The following is a 23,655-nucleotide window of genomic DNA, read 5'->3' as shown; positions in this document are numbered from 1 at the left end:
AGAGTAGACAACAAACAATGCAGATGTTTGACGAAAATCCTTAGTAGTTTGTAAATAAAACTTTAAAGCACGAACCACGTCAAGATTGTGTAATAGACGTTCCTTCTTTGAAGAAGGATTAGGACACAGTGACGGAAAAACAATCTCCTGACTGATATTCTTAATAGATTTAAACTCCATGGTGGAGCTCCAGGTTTAAACAAAGGCTTGATTCTAACTAAAGCCTGACAAAACGCCTGAACGTCTGGAACATCCGCCAGACGCTTGTGCAAAAGAATAGACAGAGCAGAAAACTGTCCCTTTAAGGAACTAGCTGACAAACCCTTCTCCAATCCTTCTTGGAGAAAGGATAATATCCTAGGAATCCTGACCTTACTCCATGAGTAACCCTTGGATTCACACCAATGAAGATATTTACACTATATCTTATGATAGATTTTCCTGGTGACAGGCTTTCAAGCCTGAATTAAGGTATCAATGACCGACTCAGAGAAACCACGTTTTGATAAAATCAAGCGTTCAATCTCCAAGCAGACAGCTGCAGAGAAATTAGATTTGGATGTTTGAATGGACCTTGGAGTAGAAGGTCCTGCCTCAGCGGCAGAGTCCATGGTGGAAGGGATGACATGTCCACCAGATCTGCATACCAAGTCTTGCGTGGCCACGCTGGTGCTATCAAAATCACCGAAGCTCTCTCCTGCTTGATCTTGGCAATCAGACGAGGGAGGAAAGAAAATGGTGGGAACACATAAGCCAGGCTGAGGGACCAGGGCACTGCTAGAGCATCTATCAGCGTTGCCTGGGGATCCCTTGTCCTGGACCCGTAACAAGGAAGCTTGGCGTTCTGACGAGACGCCATCAGATCCAGTTCTGGTTTGCCCCATAGTTGAATCAGCTGGGCAAATACCTCCGGATGGAGCACCCACTCCCCCGGATGAAAAGTCTGCCGACTTAGAAAATCCACCTCCCAGTTCTCTACTCCTGGGATATGGATAGGTGAGATGGCAAGAGTGAACCTCTGCCCATAGAATTATCTTTGAAACCTCCAACATTGCCAGGGGGCTTCTTGTTCCCCCCTGATGGTTGATATAGGCTACAGTCGTGATATTGTCCGACTGAAATCTGATGAACCTGACCGCAGCTAGCTGAGGCCAAGCCTGAAGAGCATTGAATATCGCTCTCATTTCCTGAATGTTTATCGGAAGGAGGGCTTCCTCCTGGGTCCACGAACCCTGAGCCTTCAGGGAGTTCCAGACAGCGTCCCATCCCAGAAGGCTGGCATCTGTCGTCACTATAGGCCACTCTGGCCTGCGGAAACTCATTCCCCTGGACAGATGGACCCGAGATAACCACCAGAGAAGAGAATCCCTGGTCTCTTGATCCAGATTTAGCAGAGGGGACAAATCTGTGTACTCCCCATTCCACTGATTGAGCATGCAAAGTTGCAGTGGTCTGAGATGTAGGCGGGCAAACAGAACTATGTCCATTGCCGCTACCATTAGGCCGATTACTTCCATACACTGAGCCACTGACGGCCGAGAAGTGGAATGAAGAGCACGGCAGGAAGTTAGAAGCTTTGATAACCTGACCTCTGTAAAAATTTCATTTCTACTGAATCTATCAGTGTTCCTAGGAAGGAGACTGTTGTGAGAGGGGAGAGAGAACTCTTTTCTTCATTCACCTTCCACCCGTGAGACCTCAGAAAGGCCAGAACAATGTCCGTATGGGACTTGGCGATTTGAAAAGTCGATGCTTGTATCAGAATGTCGTCTAGGTAAGGAGCCACTGCTATGCCCCGTGGCCTTAGAACCGCCAGTAGGGACCCTAGAACCTTCGTAAAGATTCTTGGTGCCGTGGCTAACCCGAAGGGAAGAGCCACAAACTGGTAATGCCTGTCTAGGAAGGCGAACCTGAGGAACTGATGATGATCTCTGTGAATCGGAATGTGGAGATAAGCATCCTTTGAGTCCACGGTAGTCATATATTGACCCTCCTGGATCATAGGGAGGATGGTTCAGATAGTCTCCATCTTGAAGGATGGGACCCTGAGAAATTTGTTTAGGATCTTGAGATCCAAGATTGGTCTGAAAGTTCCCTCTTTTTTGGGAACTATAAACAGATTTGAATAGAAGCCCTGCCCCTGTTCCTCCCTTGGAACTGGGTGGATCACTCCCATAACCAGTAGGTCTTGAACACAACGTAAGAATGCCTCTCTCTTTATCTGGTTTACAGATAATTGTGAGAGATGAAATCTCCCCTTTGGAGATGAAGCTTTGAAGTCCAGAAGATATCCCTGGGAAAAAATCTCTAATGCCCAGGGATCCTGGACGTCTCTTGCCCAAGCCTGGGCGAAGAGAGAAAGTCTGCCCCCTACTAGATCCGGTCCTGGATCGGGGGCAACTCCTTCATGCTGTCTTAGAGGCAGCCGCAGGTTTCTTGGCCTGCTTCCCCTTGTTCCAAGCCTGGTTAGGTCTCCAGACTGGTTTGGACTGGGCGAGATTTCCCTCTTGTTTTGCATTAGAGGAAACTGAAGCTGCGCCACTCTTGAAGTTTCGAAAGGAACGAAAATTATTCTGTTTGGTCCTTAACTTATTGGACCTATCCTGAGGAAGGGCGTGACCTTTCAATCCAGTAATATCAGAAATTATCTCCTTCAGACCAGGCCCGAATAGGGTCTGTCCCTTGAAGGGGATGTTAAGAAGCTTAGACTTTGAAGTAACGTCTGCTGACCAGGACTTAAGCCATAGCGTCCTACGCGCCAAAATGGCAAAACCTGATTTTTTAGCCGTTAGCTTGGCTAAATGAAAAATGGCGTCAGAAATAAAGGAGTTAGCTAACTTAAGAGCTTTAATCCTGTCTAGAATATCGTCTAGCGGGGTCTCCACCTGTAGAGCCTCCTCAAGAGACTCAAACCAAAAGGCCGCTGCAGCAGTAACTGGGGCAATGCATGCAAGAGGCTGGAGAATAAAACCTTGATGGATAAAAAATTTCTTAAGGAGACCCTCCAATAGTTGTACGCTTAGCTAGGGTAGAGACTGCTCCCTCCACCTTAGGGACCGTCTGCCACGAGTCCCGTATGGCGGCATCTATGGGAAACATCTTTTTGAAAGCAGGAGGGGGAGAGAACGGCACACCTGGTCTATCCCATTCCTTAGTAATAATTTCCAAAAACCTCTTAGGGACTGGAAAAAACATCAGTGTAAACAGGTACTGCAAAGAATTTGTCCATTTTACACAATTTCTCTGGAACCACAATGGGGTCACAGTCATCCAGAGTCACTAAAACTTCCCTAAGCAATAAGCGGATGTGTTCAAGCTTAAATTTAAACACTGTCATTTCAGAATCAGACTGAAGTAACGCCTTCCCTGAGTCTGAAAAGTCATCCATAGATAGAAGCTCACCTGCCTCGGCTTCTGAGCATTGTGAGGGTATATCGGACACAGGCATTAAAGCGTCAGAAAGCTCTGTATTAGTTCTAGCCCCAGAGCTGTCTCGCTTTCCTTGTAGCCCTGGCAGTTTGGAGAATACCTCTGAGAGGGTAGCATTCATAACTGCCGCCATGTCCTGTAAGGTAAAAGAATAAGACGCGCTAGATGTACTTGGCGTCACTTGAGCGGGAGTTATAGGTTCTGACACATGGGGAGAGTTAGATGGCATAATCTCCCTCTTTTCAGTCAGAAAATCCCCTGGAGATAAATTTTTAAACACCATAATATGGTCTTTATAATTTATAGAAATTTCAGTACATTTGGTACACATTCTAAGAGGGGGTTCCACCATGGCTTCCAAACATATTGAACAAGGAGTTTTCTCTATGTTAGACATGTTTAACAGACTAGTAATGAGACAAGCAAGCTTGGAAACCACTTTAATAAATGTGAAACAGCAATTAAACAAAAACGTTACTGTGCCTTTAAGAGAAAAAAAATAGCACTTAAACTGCAAAACAGTGTAAAAATACAGTAAAGTCATTGAAATTTTTACAGTGTGTGTAAGGGACTAAACCAACATTGTACCCACTTGCAAATGGACGATTAACCCCTTAGGCCCCAAACCGGATTGAAAAACGTTAAAAAAAAGTTAAGTCATTTGAGCACCTTGCCACAGCTCTGCTGAGGCTCCTACCTGCCCTTAAATACGATTTTGTGCAGAAATAACCCCTTTGAAATGGTCCTCAGATGCCAGAGGACTCCTCTAGGGAAGCTGGATGTCTCAGTCTGAATTAAAACTGCGCAGTTAAAGCGCTAAAATAGGCCCCTCCCACCATGTACTGGATGTCAGAGGGGCCTTAAGAAAATACTCCTAGGAGTATCTGACTAGCCATGTGGAAACTAGGCCCCAAATAAAGACTTATATCCCTCAAATACACAAGGCTCTGTCAGCATTTTCTAGAACTTATTCATCTCTCTAGAAATAAAAATACTGAACATACCTCAAAGCAGGTAAACTGCAGACTGTTCCCCCAACTGAAGTTTTCCCATATTCTTCAGTTATGTGTGAGAACATCAATGGACCTTAGTTACAAACCGCTAAGATCATCAAACCTCCAGACAGAATTCTTCTAATTTCTGCCTGAGAGTAAAACAGTACAACGCCGGTACAGTTTAAAAATAAAACTCTTGATTGAAGGTAAAACTACACTAAGTCACCACATATCTCTTAATACTTCCTTTCTTGTCGAGAGTTGCAAGAGAATGACTGGAGGTGGCAGTTAGGGGAGGAGCTATATAGACAGCTCTGCTGTGCGTGTCCTCTTGCAACTTCCTGTTGGGAAGGAGAATATCCTACAAGTAATGGATGAACCCGTGGACTGGATTCACTACAAGAGAAAATATAATATATACCTGTCTTAAAAATGACAGGGTGGGCTGTGGACTCGTCATATCGTAGAAGAAATAAATTTATCAGGTAAGCATAAATTTCCTTTTCTTCTACAAGATATGACGAGTCCACAGATTTCATCCTTACTTGTGGGATACAATACCAAAAGCTACAGGACACGGATGAAAGGGAGGGACAAGACAGGGACCTAAACAGAAGGCACCACTGCTTGAAGAACCTCCCAAAACCAGCCTCAGAAGAAGCAAAAGTATCAAATTTGGAAAATTTGGAAAAAGTGTGAAGAGATGACCAAGTTGCAGCCTTGCAAATCTGTTCAACAGAAGCATTGTTTATAAATGCTGATGAGGAAGCCACAGCCCTAGTGGAATGAGCCGTAATTCTTTCAGGAGGCTGCTGTCTCATACGCCAGACTGACGATATTTTTCAGCCAAAAAGAAAGGAGGTAGCCATAGCTTTCTGACCCCTACGCTTTCCAGAAAAAACAATGAATAATGAAGATGATTGACGAAATTCCTTAGTCGCCTGCAAGTAAAACTTCAGGGCACGGACCACGTCCAAGTTATGCAACATACACTCCATCTTAGAAGAAGGGTTAGAACATAATGAAGGAACAAAAATTTGCTGATTAATATTCTTATTAGAAACAACCTTAGGAAGGAAACCAGGTTTGGTACGTAAAACCACCTTATCAGAATGGAAGTTAAGATAAGGCGAATCACATTGTAACGCTGAAAGCTCCGAAACTCTACGGGCAGAAGAAATAGCAACCAAAAATAAAACTTTCCAAGATAACAAGTTAATATCTATGGAATGCAATTGTTCAAATGAACCCCTTGAAGAACATTAAGAACTAAATTCAAACTCCAGGGTGGAGCAATTGGTCTAAACACAGGCTTAATTCTGGTTAGAGCCTGACAAAAAGACTGAACGTCTGGAACATCTCCCAAACGTTTGAGTAGCAAAATTGACAAAGCAGAGATTTGTCCCTTTAAGGAACTCGCCGATAACCCTTTCTCCAATCCTTCTTGGAGAAAAGACAGAATCCTGGGAATCCTAACTCTACTCCATAAATAGCCTTTGGATTCACACCAAAAAAGATATTTACGCCATATCTTATGATAGATCTTTCTAGTGACAGGCTTACGTTCCTGAATCAAAGTATCAATGACCGAATAAGAGAACCCCCGCTTAGATAAAATCAAGCGTTCAATCTCCAAGCAGTCAGTTGCAGAGAAACTAGATTTGGGTGTTGGAAGGGTCCCTGAATGAGAAGGTCCTGCCTCAATGGAAGCTTCCACGGAGGCAGAGAGGACATGCCCACTAGATCGGCATACCAAGTCCTGTGAGGCCACGCAGGCGCAATTAGAATTACTGAAGCCCTCTCCTGTTTGATCCGAGCAATCACCCGGGGCAGGAGAGCAAACGGTGGAAACACATAAAGCTAGGTTGAACGACCACGGCACTGCCAAAGCATCTATCAGTTCGGCCTGAGGATCCCTTGACCTGGATCCGTATCTTGGAAGCTTAGCATTCTGACAAGATGCCATCAGATAAAACTCCGGTCTGACCCATCTGAGGATCAGAGTGGCAAAGACCTCCGGATGGAGTTCCCACTCCCCCGGATGAAATGTCTGTCTGCTTAAAAAGGCCGCTTCCCAGTTGTCCACTCCTGGGATGTAGATTGCTGACAGATAACAAGAGTGGGCCTCCGCCCACCGAATTATCTTGGATACTTCTGTCATCGCTAAGGAACTCCTTGTTCCTCCCTGATGATTGATGTAAGCCACAGTCGTGATGTTGTCCGACTGAAAGCGAATGAGGCCATGCCTGAAGCGCATTGAATATTGCTCTCAATTCCAGAATATTGATTGGAAGAAGTGACTCCAACTGAGTCCACACACCCAGAGCCTTCAGGGAATTCCAGACTGCACCCCAACCTAGAAGGTTGGCGTCCGTCATCACTATCACCCATGAGGGTCTGCGGAAGCACGTCCCTTGGGACAGATGATCCTGAGACAACCACCAAAGAAGAGAGTCTCTTGTCTCCTGATCCAGATCTATCTGAGGAGACAAATTTGCATTATCTCCCTTCAGCTGTAGTGGTCTGAGATGAAAACGAGCAAACGGAATGATGTCCATTGCCGCCACCATCAATCCAATTACCTCCATGCACTGGGCCACTGATGGCCAAGGATTGGACTGAAGGGCACGGCATGAATTCAGAATCTTTAACTTTCTGACCTCTGTTAAGAAAATTTTCATGGATATGGAATCTATTAGAGTTCCCAGGAAGGGAACCTTGGTCTGTGGAATTAATGAACTCTTTTCTAGATTCAACTTCCACCCGTGAGTCCTCAGAAAGGACAGAACCATGTCTGTGTGAGGCTTTGTCAGATGGTAAGACGATACCTGGATCAGAATATCGTTCAGATAAGGCGCCACTGCAATACCCCGCGGCCTGAGAACCGCCAGAAGGGACCCTAAACCCTTCATGAAGATCCTGGGTGCTGTGGCCAACCCGAAGGGAAGAGCCACGAACTGAAAATGTTTGTCCGGGAAGGCAAACCTTAGGAACTGATGATGATCCTTGTGGATAGGAATATGAAGATATGCATCCTTCAAGTTCATGGTAGTTATATATTGACCCTCCTGGATCAATGGCAGAATTGTTCGAATAGTCTCCATTTTGAAGGATGGGACTCTGAAAAACTTGTTTAGACTCTTTAGATCTAAAATGGGTCGAAACGTGCCCTCTTTTTTGGGAACCACAAAAAGATTTGAGTTAAACCCCTGTCCCTGTTCCAGTCTTGGAACGGGACGAATTACTCACATAGTAGAGAGGTCTTTTACACAACATAAGAACGCCTCTCTTTTTGTCTGGTCTACAGACAATCGTGAAAGAAGAAACCTCTCCCTTGGGAGAGAACTTTTGAATTCCAGCTGATACCCTTGGGACACGATCTCCAGTGTCCAAGAATCCTGAACATCTCTTACCCAAGCCTGGGCAAAGAGGGAAAGTCTGCCCCCTACTAGATCCGGTCCCAGATCAGGGGCCGCCCCTTCATGCTGTTTTGGTAGCAGCAGCGGACTTCTTGGGTTGTTTACCCTTGTTCCAAACCTGGTTGGGTCTCCAGACGGACTTGGCCTGTGCAAAATTCTCTTCCTGCTTGACTGAAGAAGAGGAGACTCCTTTAAAGTTCCGAAAGGAACGAAAATTATTTTGTTAACCCCTCAGTTTAGCAGTTCTATCCTGAGGTAGGAGATGATCCTTACCTCCTGTAATGTCAGAAATGATCTCTTTCAAGTCAGGCCCGAATAGGGTTTTTGCCTTGAAAAAAAATAGCCAAAAGCTTTGACTTAGATGACACATCAGCAGACCAAGATTTTAACCATAACGCTCTACATGATAAAATAGCAAATCCGGCATTCTTAGCTGCCAACTTGGCAATCTGAAAGGCGGCATCTGTAATAAAAGATTTAGCCAGCTTAAGAGCCTTAATTCTATCTAAAATATCCTCTAATGGAGTCTCAGTCTTAAGAGACACTTCTAAAGCATCAAACTAGAAGGCCGCCGCAGTGGTAACTGGTACAATGCAGGAAGTTGGTTGTAAGAGGAAACCTTGATGAATAAACAATTTATTTAGATGACCCTCCAATTTCTTATCCATAGGGTCTTTAAAAGCACAACTGTCCTCAATAGGAATAGTTGTACGCTTAGCCAGGGTAGATATAGCACCTTCCACCTTAGGGACTGTTTGCCAAGAGTCCCGAACAGTGTCAGATATTGGATACATCTTCTTGAAATAAGGAGAGGGTGAGAACGGGATACCCGGTCTGTCCCATTCCCTGTTAATAATAACTGAGATTCTCTTAGGAACCGGAAAAACATCAGTGTAAGCAGGTACCTCTAAGTATTTGTCCATTTTACACAATTGCTCTGGTGGTACCACAATAGAGTCACAGTCATCCAGAGTCGCTAAAACCTCCCGAAGCAACAGGCGGAGGTGTTCAAGCTTAAATCTAAAGAACATGACATCCGAGTCCGTCTGAGGTAACGCACTTCCCGAATCAGAACATTCCCCCTCAGACAGAGGTTCCCTGACCCCCAATTCAGATCCCTGTGAGGGTACATTGGAAATAGCTAACAAAGCATCAGAGGACTCATTATTCACATTGACTTCTGTCCTAATGCGTTTGCCCTGTAACACTGGCAACTTAGATAATACCTCTGTAAGGGTAGTTGACATAACTGCAGCCATATCCTGCAGAGTAAATGAATTAGACGAGGTTGAAGAACCAGTCGTCGCTTGGGTGGGCGTTAAAGGTTGTGACGCTTGGGGAGAAGTTAGCGGTATACCCTGATTCTCCTCAGACTGAGAATCATCCTTACACACATTTTCTTTACATAAAATCTGTGCTTTACATTGTAAGGCCCTCTCAGTACACGAGGGACAAAACGTCAGAGGGGGTTCCACAGTGGCATCTAAACACATAGAACAAGGAGTTTCCTCCTCAGAGTCAGACATGTTAAACAGACTAGCAATATTACCAATAGTCGTTCTTTGCTTAAAATATTGAGCTCGGAGTTCAAATTATAGGCAAAAATGTTAATGTAAAAAAAACAAACTGTACTGCGCCTTTAAATTTTAAAAGCGCAACTATTTTTCTGATATCTTCAAAACGTGTTTGTGGCAATAAAAAATCAGTTTAATGTGCCCAAAATACTCTATCAGTATTGAATCAACTTGCTGAGATATGTTATAAACAATATAATATCGATTTTAACAGCTATTTATTTATTAACTTTAATTCGGCTCCTGCACCAAGTCACAGCTCTGCTGTGGCGCCAACCTGACCCCGAAATACACTGTTGTTGTCTGATAAGCTTTAAAGACCCTTCGAAGGCCGAGATAACTTAGGCCCCACCAGAGCACCAGATGCTGCTTATGCGATCCGGATGATACTGCGCGTCCTGAGCGCGCGAAAATAGGCCCCGCCCACCGTGGGCGTAACTCTAACCTGACTAAGACCCGCATGGGTCGCAAGTAAAAACATGTTGCCTGAAAAAATTAAGCCATGTGCCCTCTTATATACACTGAAACCTTTGTAACACTGTACCTCTGGCCAGTGATAAAATTAACAGCCCTTAAGCAAAACCGCAGCTCCCAGCATCCAGCCCTTGAATAAGCCTCAAAGATATATTTACATACTTTGGCAATCAATATAAAGGGATTCCAGGTACACCATTTCTTTACATATAGTGTATACTGGTTACCCCTCCCCATATAGGGAAAAATGTCAGCCTGTTCTGATGCATCAAATCTCCCCAGATACAAAAGACTGAACATACCTCAATGCTGCTTGTAGCAAGACACCGTTCTCCACACTGAAGATTTTTCTTATACTAACTTCAGCTGCGCTGTGGGAACCATCATGTATCTTAGATAATGTTTGCTAAGATCATTAACATCAGGGCAAAAAATCCTTTTTGGGAAGTAATAGACTGACGATTTCTCCCTAAGAAAAATAGTACTCACTGTCACCATTTTAAAATAAAAAAAACTTCTTGATTGAAGAATCTAAACTAACACCTCACTTTACCTCTTCCTATCACTAACACAGGCAAAGAGAATAACTGGGGTTGGAGGGAAGGGAGGAGCTATATATACAGCTCTGCTGTGGTGCTCTTTGCCACTTCCTGCCGGCAGGAGGTTAAATCCCACAAGTAAGGATGAAATCCATGGACTCGTCATATCTTGTAGAAGAAACAAGGTGGTGTGGCTGTTTCAAGATGCACAATAAGGAGGCACTTGAAGAAAGATAGGCTGCATGGTCGAGTCACCAGAAGAAAGCCATTACTACGCAAATGTCACAAAGTATCCTGCTTAAAATACGCCAAACAGCACAGAGACAAGCCTTAAACCTTCTGGCACAAAGTCATTTGGGGTGATGAGACTAAAATTGAGCTTTTTGGCCACAACCATAAACGTACATTTGGAGTGGAGTCAACAAGGCCTATAATGGAAAGTACACCATTCCTTCTGTGAAACACGGAGGTGGATCGCTGATGTTTTGGGGATGTGTGAGCTACAAAAGGCACAGGAAATTTGGATAGAATTGATGACAAAATGAATGCAGTGTGTTATAAAAAAATACTGGAGGAAAATTTGCATTCATCAGCCCGGAAGCTGGGCATTGAACATACTTGGACATTCCAACATGACAATGATCCTAAACACAAAACCAAGCCGACCTGTCATTGGCTACAACAGAACAAAGTGAAGGTTCTGGAGTGGCCATCTCAGTCTCCTGACCTCAATATCACTGACCCACTCTGGGGAGATCTCAAACGTGCAGTTCATGCAAGACAGCCCAAAAAATATAATTTATTTAAGAATTTACCTGATAAATTCATTTCTTTCATATTGGCAAGAGTCCATGAGCTAGTGACGTATGGGATATACATTCCTACCAGACGGGGCAAAGTTTCCCAAACCTCAAAATGCTTATAAATACACCCCCCACCACACCCACAATTCAGTTTAACGAATAGCCAAGAAGTGGGGTGATAAGAAAGGAGCGAAAGCATCAACAAGGAATTGGAATAATTGTGCTTTATACTAAAAAATCATAACCACCATAAAAAGGGTGGGTCTCATGGACTCTTGCCAATATGAATCAAACTGAAACAGCTGCCTGAAGTACTTTTCTACCAAAAACTTCTTCTGAAGAAGAGAAAACATCAAAATGGTAGAATTTAGAAAAAGTATGCAAAGAAGACCAAGTTGCTGCTTTGCAAATCTGATCAACAGAAGCTTCATTCTTAAAAGCCCAGGAAGTGGAAACTGACCTAGTAGAATGAGCCGTAATCCTCTGAGGCAGGGATTTACCCGACTCCAAATAAGCATGATGAATCAAAAGCTTTAACCAATATGCCAAAGAAACGGCAGAAGCCTTCTGACCTTTCCTAGAACCAGAAAAGATAACAAATAGACTAGAAGTCTTTCTGAAATCTTTAGTAGCTTCAACATAATATTTCAAAGCTCTTACCACATCAAAAGAATGTAAAGATCTCTCCAGAGAATTCTTAGGATTAGGACACAAGGAAGGGACAACATTTTCTCTACTAATGTTGTTGGAATTCACAACTTTAGGTAAAAATTTAAATGAAGTCCGCAAAACCGCCTTATCTTGATGAAAAATCAGAAAAGGAGACTCACAAGAAAGAGCAGATAATTCAGAAACTCTTCTAGCAGAAAAGATGGCCAAAAGGAACAATACTTTCCAAGAAAGTAATTTAATGTCCAGAGAATGCATAGGCTCAAACGGAGGAGCCTGTAAAGCCCTCAAAACCAAATTAAGACTCCAAGGAGGAGAGATTGACTTAATGATAGGCTTGATATGAACCAAAGCCTGTACAAAACAATGAATATCAGGAAGATTAGCAATTTTTCTGTGGAACAGAACAGAAAGAGCAGAGATTTGTCCTTTCAAGGAACTTGCAGACAAACCCTTATCTAAACCATCATGAAGAAATTGTAAAATTCTAGGAATTCTAAAAGAATGCCAAGAGAATTTATGAGAACACCATGAAATGTAAGTCTTCCAAACTCGGTAATAAATCTTTCTAGACACAGATTTACGAGCCTGCAACATAGTATTAATCACTGAGTCAGAGAAACCTCTATGACTAAGCACTAAGCGTTCAATCTCCATACCTTCAAATTTAATTATTTCAGATCCTGATGGAAAAATGGGCCTTGAAATAGAAGGTCTGGCCTTAACGGAAGTGGCCAAGGTTGGCAACTGGACATCCGAACAAGATCCACATACCAAAACCTGTGTGACCATGCTGGAGCCACCAGAAGTACAAACGAATAATCCATTATGATTTTGGAAATAACTCTTGGAAGAAGAACTAGAGGCGGAAAGATAAAAGCAGGTTGATAACTCCAAGGAACTGTCAACGCATCCACTGCTTCCGCCTAAGGATCCCTGGACCTGGACAGATACCTGGGAAGTTTCCTGATTAGATGAGAAGCCATCAGATCTATTTCTGGAAGCACCCACATCTGAAAAATCTGAAAAAAACACATCTGGGTGAAGAGACCACTCTCCTGGATGTAAAGTCTGGCGACTGAGATAATCCGCTTCCCAATTATCTATACCTGGGATATGGACCGCAGAAATTAGACAGGAGCTGGATTCTGCCCATTCAAGTATCCGAGATACTTCTTTCATAGCTTGAGGATTGTGAGTCCCACCTTGATGATTGAGATACGCCACAGTTGTGACATTGTATGTCTGAAAACAAATAAACGGTTCTCTCTTCAGAAGAAGCCAAAACTGAAGAGCTCTGAGAATCGCACAGAGTTCCAAAATATTGATTGGTAATCTCGCCTCTTGAGATTTCCAAACCCCCTGCGCTGTCAGAGATCCCCAGACAGCTCCCCAACCTGAAAGACTTGCATCTGTTGTGATCACAGTAAAGGCTGGACGAACAAAAGAGGCCCCTTGAACTAAACGATGGTGATCTAACCACCAAGTCAGAGATAGTCTAACATTGGGGTTTAAGGATATTAATTGTGATATCTTTGTATAATCCCTGCACCATTGGTTCAGCATACAAAGCTGAAGAGGTCTCATGTGAAAACGAGCAAAGGGGATTGCGTCCGATGCTGCAGTCATGATACCTAAAACCTCCATGCACATAGCTACTAAAGGGAATGATTGAGACTGAAGGTTCCGACAAGCTGAAACCAATTTCAGACGTCTCTTGTCTCTTAGAGACAAAGTCATGGATACTGAATCTATTTGGAAACCTAAAAAGGTTACCCTTGTTTTAGGAATCAAAGAACTTTTTGTTAAATTGATCCTCCAACCATATCTTTGAAGAAACAACATTAGTTGATTCGTGTGAGATTCTGCAGACCGTAAAGACTGAGCAAGTACCAAGATATCGTCCAAATAAGTTAACACCGCAATACCCCGCTCTCTGATTACAGAGAGTAGGGCACCGAGAACCTTTGAAAAGATCCTTGGAGCTGTTACTAGACCAAAAGGAAGAGAAACAAATTGGTAATGCTTGTCTAGAAAAGAGAATCTCAGGAACTGATAGTGATCTGGATGAATCGGAATATGAAGATATGCATCCTGTAAGTCTATTGTAGACATATAATGCCCTTGCTGAACAAAAGGCAGAATAGTCCTTATAGTCACCATTTTGAATGTTGGTATCCTTACATAACGATTCAATATTTTTAGATCCAGAACTGGTCTGAAAGAATTATCCTTCTTTGGAACAATGAACAGATTTGAATAAAACCCCAGACCCCGTTCCTGAAAAGGAACTGGCACAATAACCCCAGATAACTCCAGGTCTGAAACACACTTCAGGAAAGCCTGAGCCTTTACAGGGTTCACTGGAATGCGTGAGAGAAGGAAACTTCTCAAAGGCGGTCTGGTCTTACTTTGAAACCAATTCTGTACCCTTGAGAAACAATGTTCTGAATCCAATGATTTTGGATTGAATTGATCCAAACATCCTTGTAAAATCTTAGTTTGCCCCCTACCAGCTGCGCTGGAATGAGGGCCACACCTTCATGCGGACTTAGGGCCTGATTTAGATCTTTTAAATGGCTTGGATTTATTCCAGACTGGAGAAGGCTTCCAATTGGAAACCGTTCCCTTAGGGGAAGGGTCAGGTTTCTGTTCCTTATTTTGACGAAAGGAACGAAAACGGTTAGCAGCCTTAAATTAACCCTTAGATTTTTTATCCTGAGGCAAAAAAGCTCCCTTCCCCCCAGTGACAGTTGAAATAATTGAATCCAACTGAGAACCAAATAATTTATTACCTTGGAAAGAGAGAGATAGCAACGTTGATTTAGAAGTCATATCAGCATTCCAAGATTTAAGCCATAAAGCTCTTCTAGCTAATATAACTAAAGACATATCTGACATCAATTCTAATGATATCAAAAATGGCATCACAAATGAAATTATTAGCATGTTGAATTAGCTTAGCAATGCTATACACATTATGATCTGGTACTTGTTGTGCTAAAGTTTCCAACCAAAAAGTTGAAGCAGCAGCAACATCAGCCAAAGAAATAGTAGGCCTAAGAAGATGACCTGAACATAAATAAGCCTTCCTTAGATAAGATTCAAGATTCCTATCTAAAGGATCTTTAAAAGAAGTACTATCTACCGTAGTAGTAATAGTAGTACGTTTAGCAAGAGAAGAGATGGCCCCATCAACTTTGGGGATCCTTTCCCAAAACTCCAATCTATCAGTCGGCAAAGGATACAGTATCTTAAACCTTGAAGAAGGAGTAAAAGAAGTACCCAGTCTATTCCATTCCCTAGAAATTACATCGGAAATAGCATCAGGAACTGGAAAAACCTCTGGAATAACTACATGAGGTTTAAAAACGAATCTAAACGTTTACTGTTTTTAATATCAAGAGGACTAGTCTCCTCCATATCTAATGCAATCAACACCTCTTAATAAGGAACGAATATACTCCATTTTAAATAAGTATGAAGATTTCCCAGTGTCAATATCTGAGGCAGAACCTTCTGAACCAAATAGATCCTCATCAGAGATAGATAAATCAGAATGCTGTCATTTAAAAATTCATCATTTTTATGAGAAGTTTTAAAAGACCTTTTACGTTTATTAGAAGGTGGTATGACAGACAAAGCCTTCTGAATGGAATTAGAAACAAATTCTCTCACATTAACAGGAATATACTGAGCATTAGATGTTGAAGGAACAACAACAGGTAATGGATTACTACTAATGGAAATATTGTCTGCATTTGAAAGTTTATCATGACAAATAACACAAACTACAGCCGGAGGAAAAGTTACCACAAGTTTACAACAAATGCACTTAGCTTTGGTAGAACCGACATCAGGCAGCAGGATTCCAATAGTAGATTCTGAGACAGGGTCAGATTGAGACATCTTGCAATATGTAATATAAAAAATAACATATAAAGCAAAATTATCAATTTCCTTATATGACCGTTTCAGGAATGGGAAAAAAATGCAAACAAAATAAGCCTCTGGAAACCAGAAGCAAAATGAAATAAAGATTTAAATAATGTCAAAAATCTGGCGCCAAGTATGACGCCCACAACTGACAAAATATTTTTTGGCACCAAGAATGTCTGCAACAAACGCGAACGTCATAGATGACGCAACTACGTGAAAACTCTAGGCCCAACTAAGACGCCGGAAATGACGAAATTATGTCAACAAACGTAATTCTCGCGCCAAAAAGTCTCGTGCCAAGAATTACGCAATAAATTATAGCATTTTGCGCTCCCGCGAGCCTAACAGCCCGCAATTTAGAAAAGAGAGTCAATTTGAAAATTTCAGGTAAGATTTTTTTTTTTATATGCATTTCCCAAAATCAGTAATATACCCACATGCTTAATTACATGATTTAACTTATTTGCATGACAAATATTTGACATTGGTTGTTGCTTCCTATGAAATGTGAGTTATAATCTTGAAAAAAGTTTTGTTGTTTTTGTTCAAAAATAATAAAAATGGCTGCATGTTCTTTATGTGCATGCTCTTTATGTTCATCAAAACTAAGCTATTAGATATGACAGTAAACATGCTAAGTTTCCACTGTTTGCATTATAACTGAAGTTTCACAGAAAACAGCTGTAAGAAAAAATTAAAATAAACATCTATAGGACAAAAATATGTATAACATATTTTTTACAAAATTCTAAAATCGCATGCAATATTATTCATTTTATTTTCTGAAATACTGCATGTATACATGTTATGTGTATGTATGTATATATATATATATATATATATATATATATATATATATATATATATATATATATATATATATATATATATATATATAAAAAATGTTTACTCAATACATACCCTTTCTTTAAATCCAAAATATGCTCCAACAAATGTCAAGGGCACTGAAATACCAAACCACATAGCCAACACAGCTACTAGCGTCCCAAATGGAATTGCAGCTGATGATCCTTTTGCCCATAATATTATATTCATTACAAAGAAATCAGCAAAAATGATTCTGAAAAAAAAAAAATGGTTTCAGTAAATCAAAAGAAGTCTACAAATTTAATGTCTACAAATTTAAAAATACTTAAGATAATAATTAGTAGCATTTTAGCTTGTGACCAGTAAGAAGAAAAACTGTTTTTATCATAGCTGCTTAAAGGGATACTAAACCCAAATTATTTATTTTATTATTTAGATAGAGCATGCAATTTTAAGCAACTTTGTAATTTTGGTATCTGCATTTGAAAAAGCAGGAATGAAAACTTAGGAGCCGGATCATTTTTGGTTCAGCACCGTTTATAGCACTAACTGATTGGTGGCTACATTTAGCCACCTATCGGCAAGTGCTACCCAGGTGCTAAACCTAAAATGGTCCAGCTCCTAATCTTTCATTCCTTTTCAAATAAAGATACCAAGATAACAAAGAAAAATTATAATAGGATTAAATTAGAAAGTTGCGTATAATTGCATGCTCTATCTGAATAATTTGGGTTTAATATCCCTTTAAAAAGAAGGGTGAGGGGAAACTTTTTTTTTTTTTAATACACTTGCCAGTTAATCTTCAATTTAAAAATTATATAAAACTTATTCAAAAATGAACCTCTTCTTTTTGCAATTATTTTATTCAGCAGTAATGTTTAGATATCTTGGTTTACCATAGTAGCATTCTCACCAACAAAGATTTTCAAAGAGCCAAAATCAACCATGGACATTTAAAAGAGATATTAATGTGAAAAAATAAAATGCTCCAATATGCTAAATTTCACCATTGCTTGCATATAAGTTCATGTTTACCCCGGAAAAGGTAATAAACACATAGTTAAAGTGAGCGCCAGAAGCAAATGCGTGTAGCCACCGATCATCAGCTAGCTCTCTGTAGAGTAGAATTAGTAAATATTCTTTTTCAAATTATACCAAGAGAACAAAGTAAATTTGAAAATAGAAGTGAATTTAAAAGGGTCTTAAAATTGTATTCTCTATTTGAATTCTGTGCGTGTGTGTGTGTGTGTGTGTGGGGGGGGGTTGGCATTCAATAGCTTTTTTCAGAGATCCCAGCACTACAGTTCAGGGATCACTGGAGGCCTAGAGAAGGTTGCACCTTCCAAACCTTTAATGGGATTGCCGATGATGTCACAAAGATAATGCAGCTGCAAGAGAACTGAGTGGGAGAGGTGATTTAAACCCTTAGATCTCAGCTTTTCTTAGCTTTTCATTTAATGGGATTGCCGATGATGTCACAAAGATAATGCAGCTGCAAGAGAACTGAGAGGGAGAGGTGATTTAAACCCTTAGATCTCAGCTTTTCTTAGCAAAAAAGCTAAATATCCGCTTAGCAGCGAAGAGGTTAAAGAATAATAGAACTTTCACTCTGAAAAAAAAAAGCGCAAAAAGGACTCAAGTGCAATTAAACACACAGTAACAACCGCGCTTTAAAAATCACACTTACAATGTTTATTAAAGATACAAGCACTTAGACAACAATCAGCAGCAAACTGTGTATGTTATAAGGACTCCTGGTACTCAGCTGCTCCAAGGACGCTCTCCCCTCTGTATATAAACTGTTCCACACATCCGCCGGGACTTTGGTAGCAGGGAAAGACTTGTTACTTCAACTACGGAAGCCCTGTGTAACCAAACAAGGCAAGCGTATTCTTCCTAGGAAACTTGAGACTACGGATCCTCTAAACAGTCACAAGTCCTTAATGATTACCCCAACGCGTTTCATCTAACGTGCAGACTTCCTCAAGGAGAATAGTAAGTGATGTGATATCGGATTACCCGGGAACTCTTGAATAAAAACCCTCCATTGTTTTCCTATTGGTTATTCATATTCAAGCCAAATCGTTAGAAATGCCACAGGGTCCTAAAAACCCACACTAAACAACATAATATTATACAAATATACATCCAAAATCTATTAACTATGACTATCTCATATAATTATCCGATAATTCATAATCTATGTCACATTTAAAAATTTAAATACACATATAAATAGTTAAAACGCATTACTACTTCATACAAAATATACAGATTCATTTGAGTATATAAATTAGCATTCCAAATATGTTTAACACCTTTTACATATTTTTTGTCTTTTTTTCTTTTCAAAAGCAGAAATAAAAACAATACACATTCCTATATTTTTCTAACCAGGGATAATAACAGATAGTATCTAACACTTAATCTATTATAGTATGAGATGTAAAAATGAATATATGATGAATTTCATGATATTTGTACAAATATGGGGAGAAATGGAATTTATAATGTTTACTCAAACAAAGGCAATTTAAAAAATAGTTTCAAAAAACATATATTATTCCCAAAAAAAGAGATATAAATAAACTATAATATAATGGGAGGTAGAGGAAGAGATTCATAGGATTTCAACAAATAGGGGATGAAATGATGCATATATACATATCAATTCATAATTTTTTTTATTTTTTTTAAACTTGAGAATTGGAAATGGACCCCCAAAAAAACCTAAACAAACTATAAAGATCTACATAAAAGCAGCTATGTCAATGTCTATATTTAATCCTTTGGGCTGTAAACTTTTCAATTTTTGGATCCAAAAAGTCTCCTGCTTTCTGAGACTAATCATTCTATTACTGCAGCTACTTGGTATCCAGTCTATGGCCTGTATTTTCAGAGACCTTGCATCCCCCCCATGGAATTCCGCAAAATGTAGGGGTACACTATGTTTGTCACTTTTCTCTTTTATGTTGTATAAATGTTCTGTAAACCTAAGTCTAATTTTCCTTTTTGTACGCCCTATGTAGATTTTATCACAGCCACAAGACAGGAGATATACCACATACGTGGTATCACAGGTACATCTACTTCTAATGTCAAAACATCTTAAACCCTCACTATCCTTAAATTTGGTTTCCTTATTAATATGCTTACACATGCTACATACCTTCTTACCACACTTATATGTACCTGGTTTCAAACTTAGCCAATTACTTTTTATTGATCTGTTGATTTCTATTTTCTTCAACTTACTTGGGGCCAGAAGGTTTTTGAGATTCTTTCCTTTTTTGAAAGTAAATACAGGTGTTTCTGTTAAAGTCGGTGCAAGGACAGGGTCAGTCTTTAAAACTCCCCAATGTTTTTTAATTACATTTTTAATGATTTTATGTCCCTCATTATAAGAGGTAATGAATCTTAACGTATCATTATTACTGGTGTCTAACTCCTTATTCCTAGGTTTTAATATAGACTCCCTATCTATTTTATAAGCTCTATCATAAGCCTGTTCTATTGTTTTTATATTATACCCTTTCTCCAGAAACTTAGAGGACATGTTTTTTGCTTCTTCTTCAAAAGTATTGATATGAGTACAATTTCTCCGTAATCTCAAAAACTGTCCATAAGGTACATTCTCCTTCCATCTATTGAGGTGTGCACTCTTGTTGTCAATATAACTGTTCCTATCTGTTTGTTTTCTAAAATTAGTAACTGCGGTTTTCAAAGTTTCATCAACATATAAACTTAGGTCCAGAAATTCAATTTTTGACCTAGAATGTTTCCCAGTAAAACTTAAATTAAAATCATTGTTATTAATATACAATAAAAACCTACTAACAGAGGACTCATCTCCATCCCATAGAATGATTACATCATCTATGTAACGATGGTACTTAATAATATTGTCTTTAAACGGGTAATTGTTCCAAATCTTTTCACTTTCGAACCTATGCATATAAATATTTGCATACGATGGGGCAAACGTAGTCCCCATCGCTGTTCCTTTCACCTGTGTGTTTAATTGCACTTGAGTCCTTTTTGCGCTTTTTTCTTTCAGAGTGAAAGTTCCTGCCCTACTGCAAGTGGTACGAAGGATAAATTTGGTAAAATAAGCAGCAGAGTTCTCAAGTGGGAAACTGTTGATTCCATCTGGAGGTGGTAATATACATTTTTTATTGCATATATTTGCACATTTGGGCTATTTCGTTGTTAACAAAAGGAGATAATAACATTGTCCCCCTTTTTATTTTATTTATTTTTATTTTGTACATGTATCAATTTTATATGTATGTTTAATGTGGTATTTTTAAACAAGTGAGGTAGTTAAATTTTTTCCAGAGAGAGTTAGCGCCATTGTTCTCTTTTGTGTGTGTAAAGAATAATAGACTTTCTAGCTTGAAGCAAAGACTTGGTGACAGCATCAGAAATATTTAAAAACATAGTGCACAAAAATATTTTCTCATGTATATGAAAGGAAAGCAGTCAAACGTTAAAATATTTGTGGGGAAAAAGGTTACGCAAAAAGTTTTTTTTTAGCTTTAAAAATGCATAATTCAATCCTGGAACTCTATTGCTTACTGGCTAATAGGAACAACTAAAACAGAAAAAACAGAATTTATGCTTACCTGATAAATTACTTTCTCCAACGGTGTGTCCGGTCCACGGCGTCATCCATAACTTGTGGGAATATTCTCCTCCCCAACAGGAAATGGCAAAGAGCACAGCAAAAGCTGTCCATATAGTCCCTCCCAGGCTCCGCCCCCCCCCAGTCATTCGACCGACGGATAGGAGAAAAAAAAAAGGAGAAACTATAGGGTGCCGTGGTGACTGTAGTGTATAAAGAAAGAAATTTTTCAAACCTGATTAAAAAACCAGGGCGGGCCGTGGACCGGACACACCGTTGGAGAAAGTAATTTATCAGGTAAGCATAAATTCTGTTTTCTCCAACATTGGTGTGTCCGGTCCACGGCGTCATCCATAACTTGTGGGAACCAATACCAAAGCTTTAGGACACGGATGAAGGGAGGGAGCAAATCAGGTTACCTAAATAGAAGGCACCACGGCTTGCAAAACCTTTCTCCCAAAAATAGCCTCCGAAGAAGCAAAAGTATCAAATTTGTAGAATTTGGAGAAAGTGTGCAGAGAAGACCAAGTCGCTGCCTTACATATCTGATCAACAGAAGCCTCGTTCTTGAAGGCCCATGTGGAAGCCACAGCCCTAGTAGAGTGAGCTGTGATTCGTTCAGGAGGCTGCCTCGTAAGCCAATCGGATGATGCTTTTCAGCCAAAAGGAAAGAGAGGTAGCAGTACCTTTTTGACCTCTCCTCTTACCAGAATAAACGACAAACAGAGAAGACGTTTGTCTGAAATCCTTTGTTGCTTCTAAATAGAACTTTAAAGCACGGACTACATCTAAATTGTGTAACAAATGTTCCTTCTTTGAAATTGGATTCGGACACAAAGAAGGAACAACTATTTCCTGGTTAATATTCTTGTTGGAAACAACTTTTGGAAGGAAACCAGGTTTAGTACGCAAAACAACCTTATCTGAATGGAACACCAGATAGGGTGGATTACACTGCAAAGCAGATAATTCAGAAACTCTTCTAGCAGAAGAAATAGCAACCAAAAACAGAACTTTCCAAGATAATAACTTGATATCTATGGAATGTAAGGGTTCAAACGGAACCCCTTGAAGAACTTAAAGAACTAAATTTAGACTCCAGGGGGGAGTCAAAGGTCTGTAAACAGGCTTGATCCTGACCAAAGCCTGTACAAAAGCTTGAACATCTGGCACAGCTGCCAGTCGTTTGTGTAACAAGAGAGATAGAGCAGAAATCTGTCCTTTTAGAGAACTCGCTGACAATCCCTTATCCAAACCTTCTTGGAGAAAGGAAAGGATCCTGGGAATTTTAATCTTACTCCATGAGAATCCCTTGGATTCACACCAACAGATATATCTTTTCCATATTTTATGGTAAATCTTTCTAGTCACAGGTTTTCTGGCTTGTACCAGAGTATCTATCACAGAATCCGAAAACCCACGCTTGGATAAAATCAAGCGTTCAATTTCCAAGCAGTCAGCTGGAGAGAAATTAGATTTGGATGTTCGAATGGACCTTGCACTAGAAGATCCGGTCTCAAAGGTAGCTTCCATGGTGGAGCCGATGACATATTCACCAGGTCTGCATACCAAGTCCTGCGTGGCCATGCAGGAGCTATCAAAATCACCAAGGCCTTCTCCTGTTTGATCCTGGCTACCAGCCTGGGAATGAGAGGGAACGGTGGAAACGAATAAGCTAGGTTGAAGGACCAAGGCGCCACTAATGCATCCACTAGAGTCGCCTTGGGATCCCTGGATCTGGACCCGTAGCAAGGAATCTTGAAGTTCTGACGAGACGCCATCAGATCCATGTCTGGAATGCCCCATAATTGAGTCAACTGGGCAAACACCTCCGGGTGAAGTTCCCACTCCCCTGGATGGAAAGTCTGACGACTCAGATAATCCGCCTCCCAGTTGTCTACTCCTGGGATATGGATCGCAGATAGGTGGCAGGAGCGATCCTCCGCCCATTTGATGATTTTGGACACCTCTCTCATCGCCAGGGAACTCCTTGTTCCCCCCTGATGGTTGATGTAAGCAACAGTCGTCATGTTGTCTGACTGGAATCTTATGAATCTGGCCTTTGCTAGTTGAGGCCAAGCCCGGAGAGCATTGAATATCGCTCTCAGTTCCAGAATGTTTATCGGGAGAAGAGACTCTTCCCGAGACCATAGACCCTGAGCTTTCAGGGAATCCCAGACCGCGCCCCAGCCTAATAGACTGGCGTCGGTCGTGACAATGACCCACTCTGGTCTGCGGAAGCTCATTCCCTGGGACAGGTGATCCTGGGTCAGCCACCAAAGGAGTGAGTCTCTGGTCATCTGGTCTACTTGAATCACTGGAGACAAGTCTGTATAGTCCCCATTTCACTGCTTGAGCATGC

General features: G+C 40.6%; 1 protein-coding gene across 1 annotated transcript in view; it reads right to left on the bottom strand.

Moving 5' to 3' along the window:
* LOC128645912 (transmembrane 9 superfamily member 2) overlaps positions 1-23,655 on the bottom strand; it is a 662,966-nt gene that overhangs the window by 179,721 nt on the left and 459,590 nt on the right. The window contains exon 16 of the mRNA XM_053699233.1: positions 16,763-16,922. Coding sequence (XP_053555208.1) covers positions 16,763-16,922 — 160 coding nt within the window. The remainder of the gene's footprint in view (positions 1-16,762; positions 16,923-23,655) is intronic.

Source organism: Bombina bombina, chromosome 1, assembly GCF_027579735.1.
Source record: "Bombina bombina isolate aBomBom1 chromosome 1, aBomBom1.pri, whole genome shotgun sequence".
Taxonomy (NCBI): domain Eukaryota; kingdom Metazoa; phylum Chordata; class Amphibia; order Anura; family Bombinatoridae; genus Bombina; species Bombina bombina.
The sequence above is the reverse complement of the archived record's forward strand: the minus strand, read 5'-3'. Positions and strand labels throughout refer to the sequence as shown.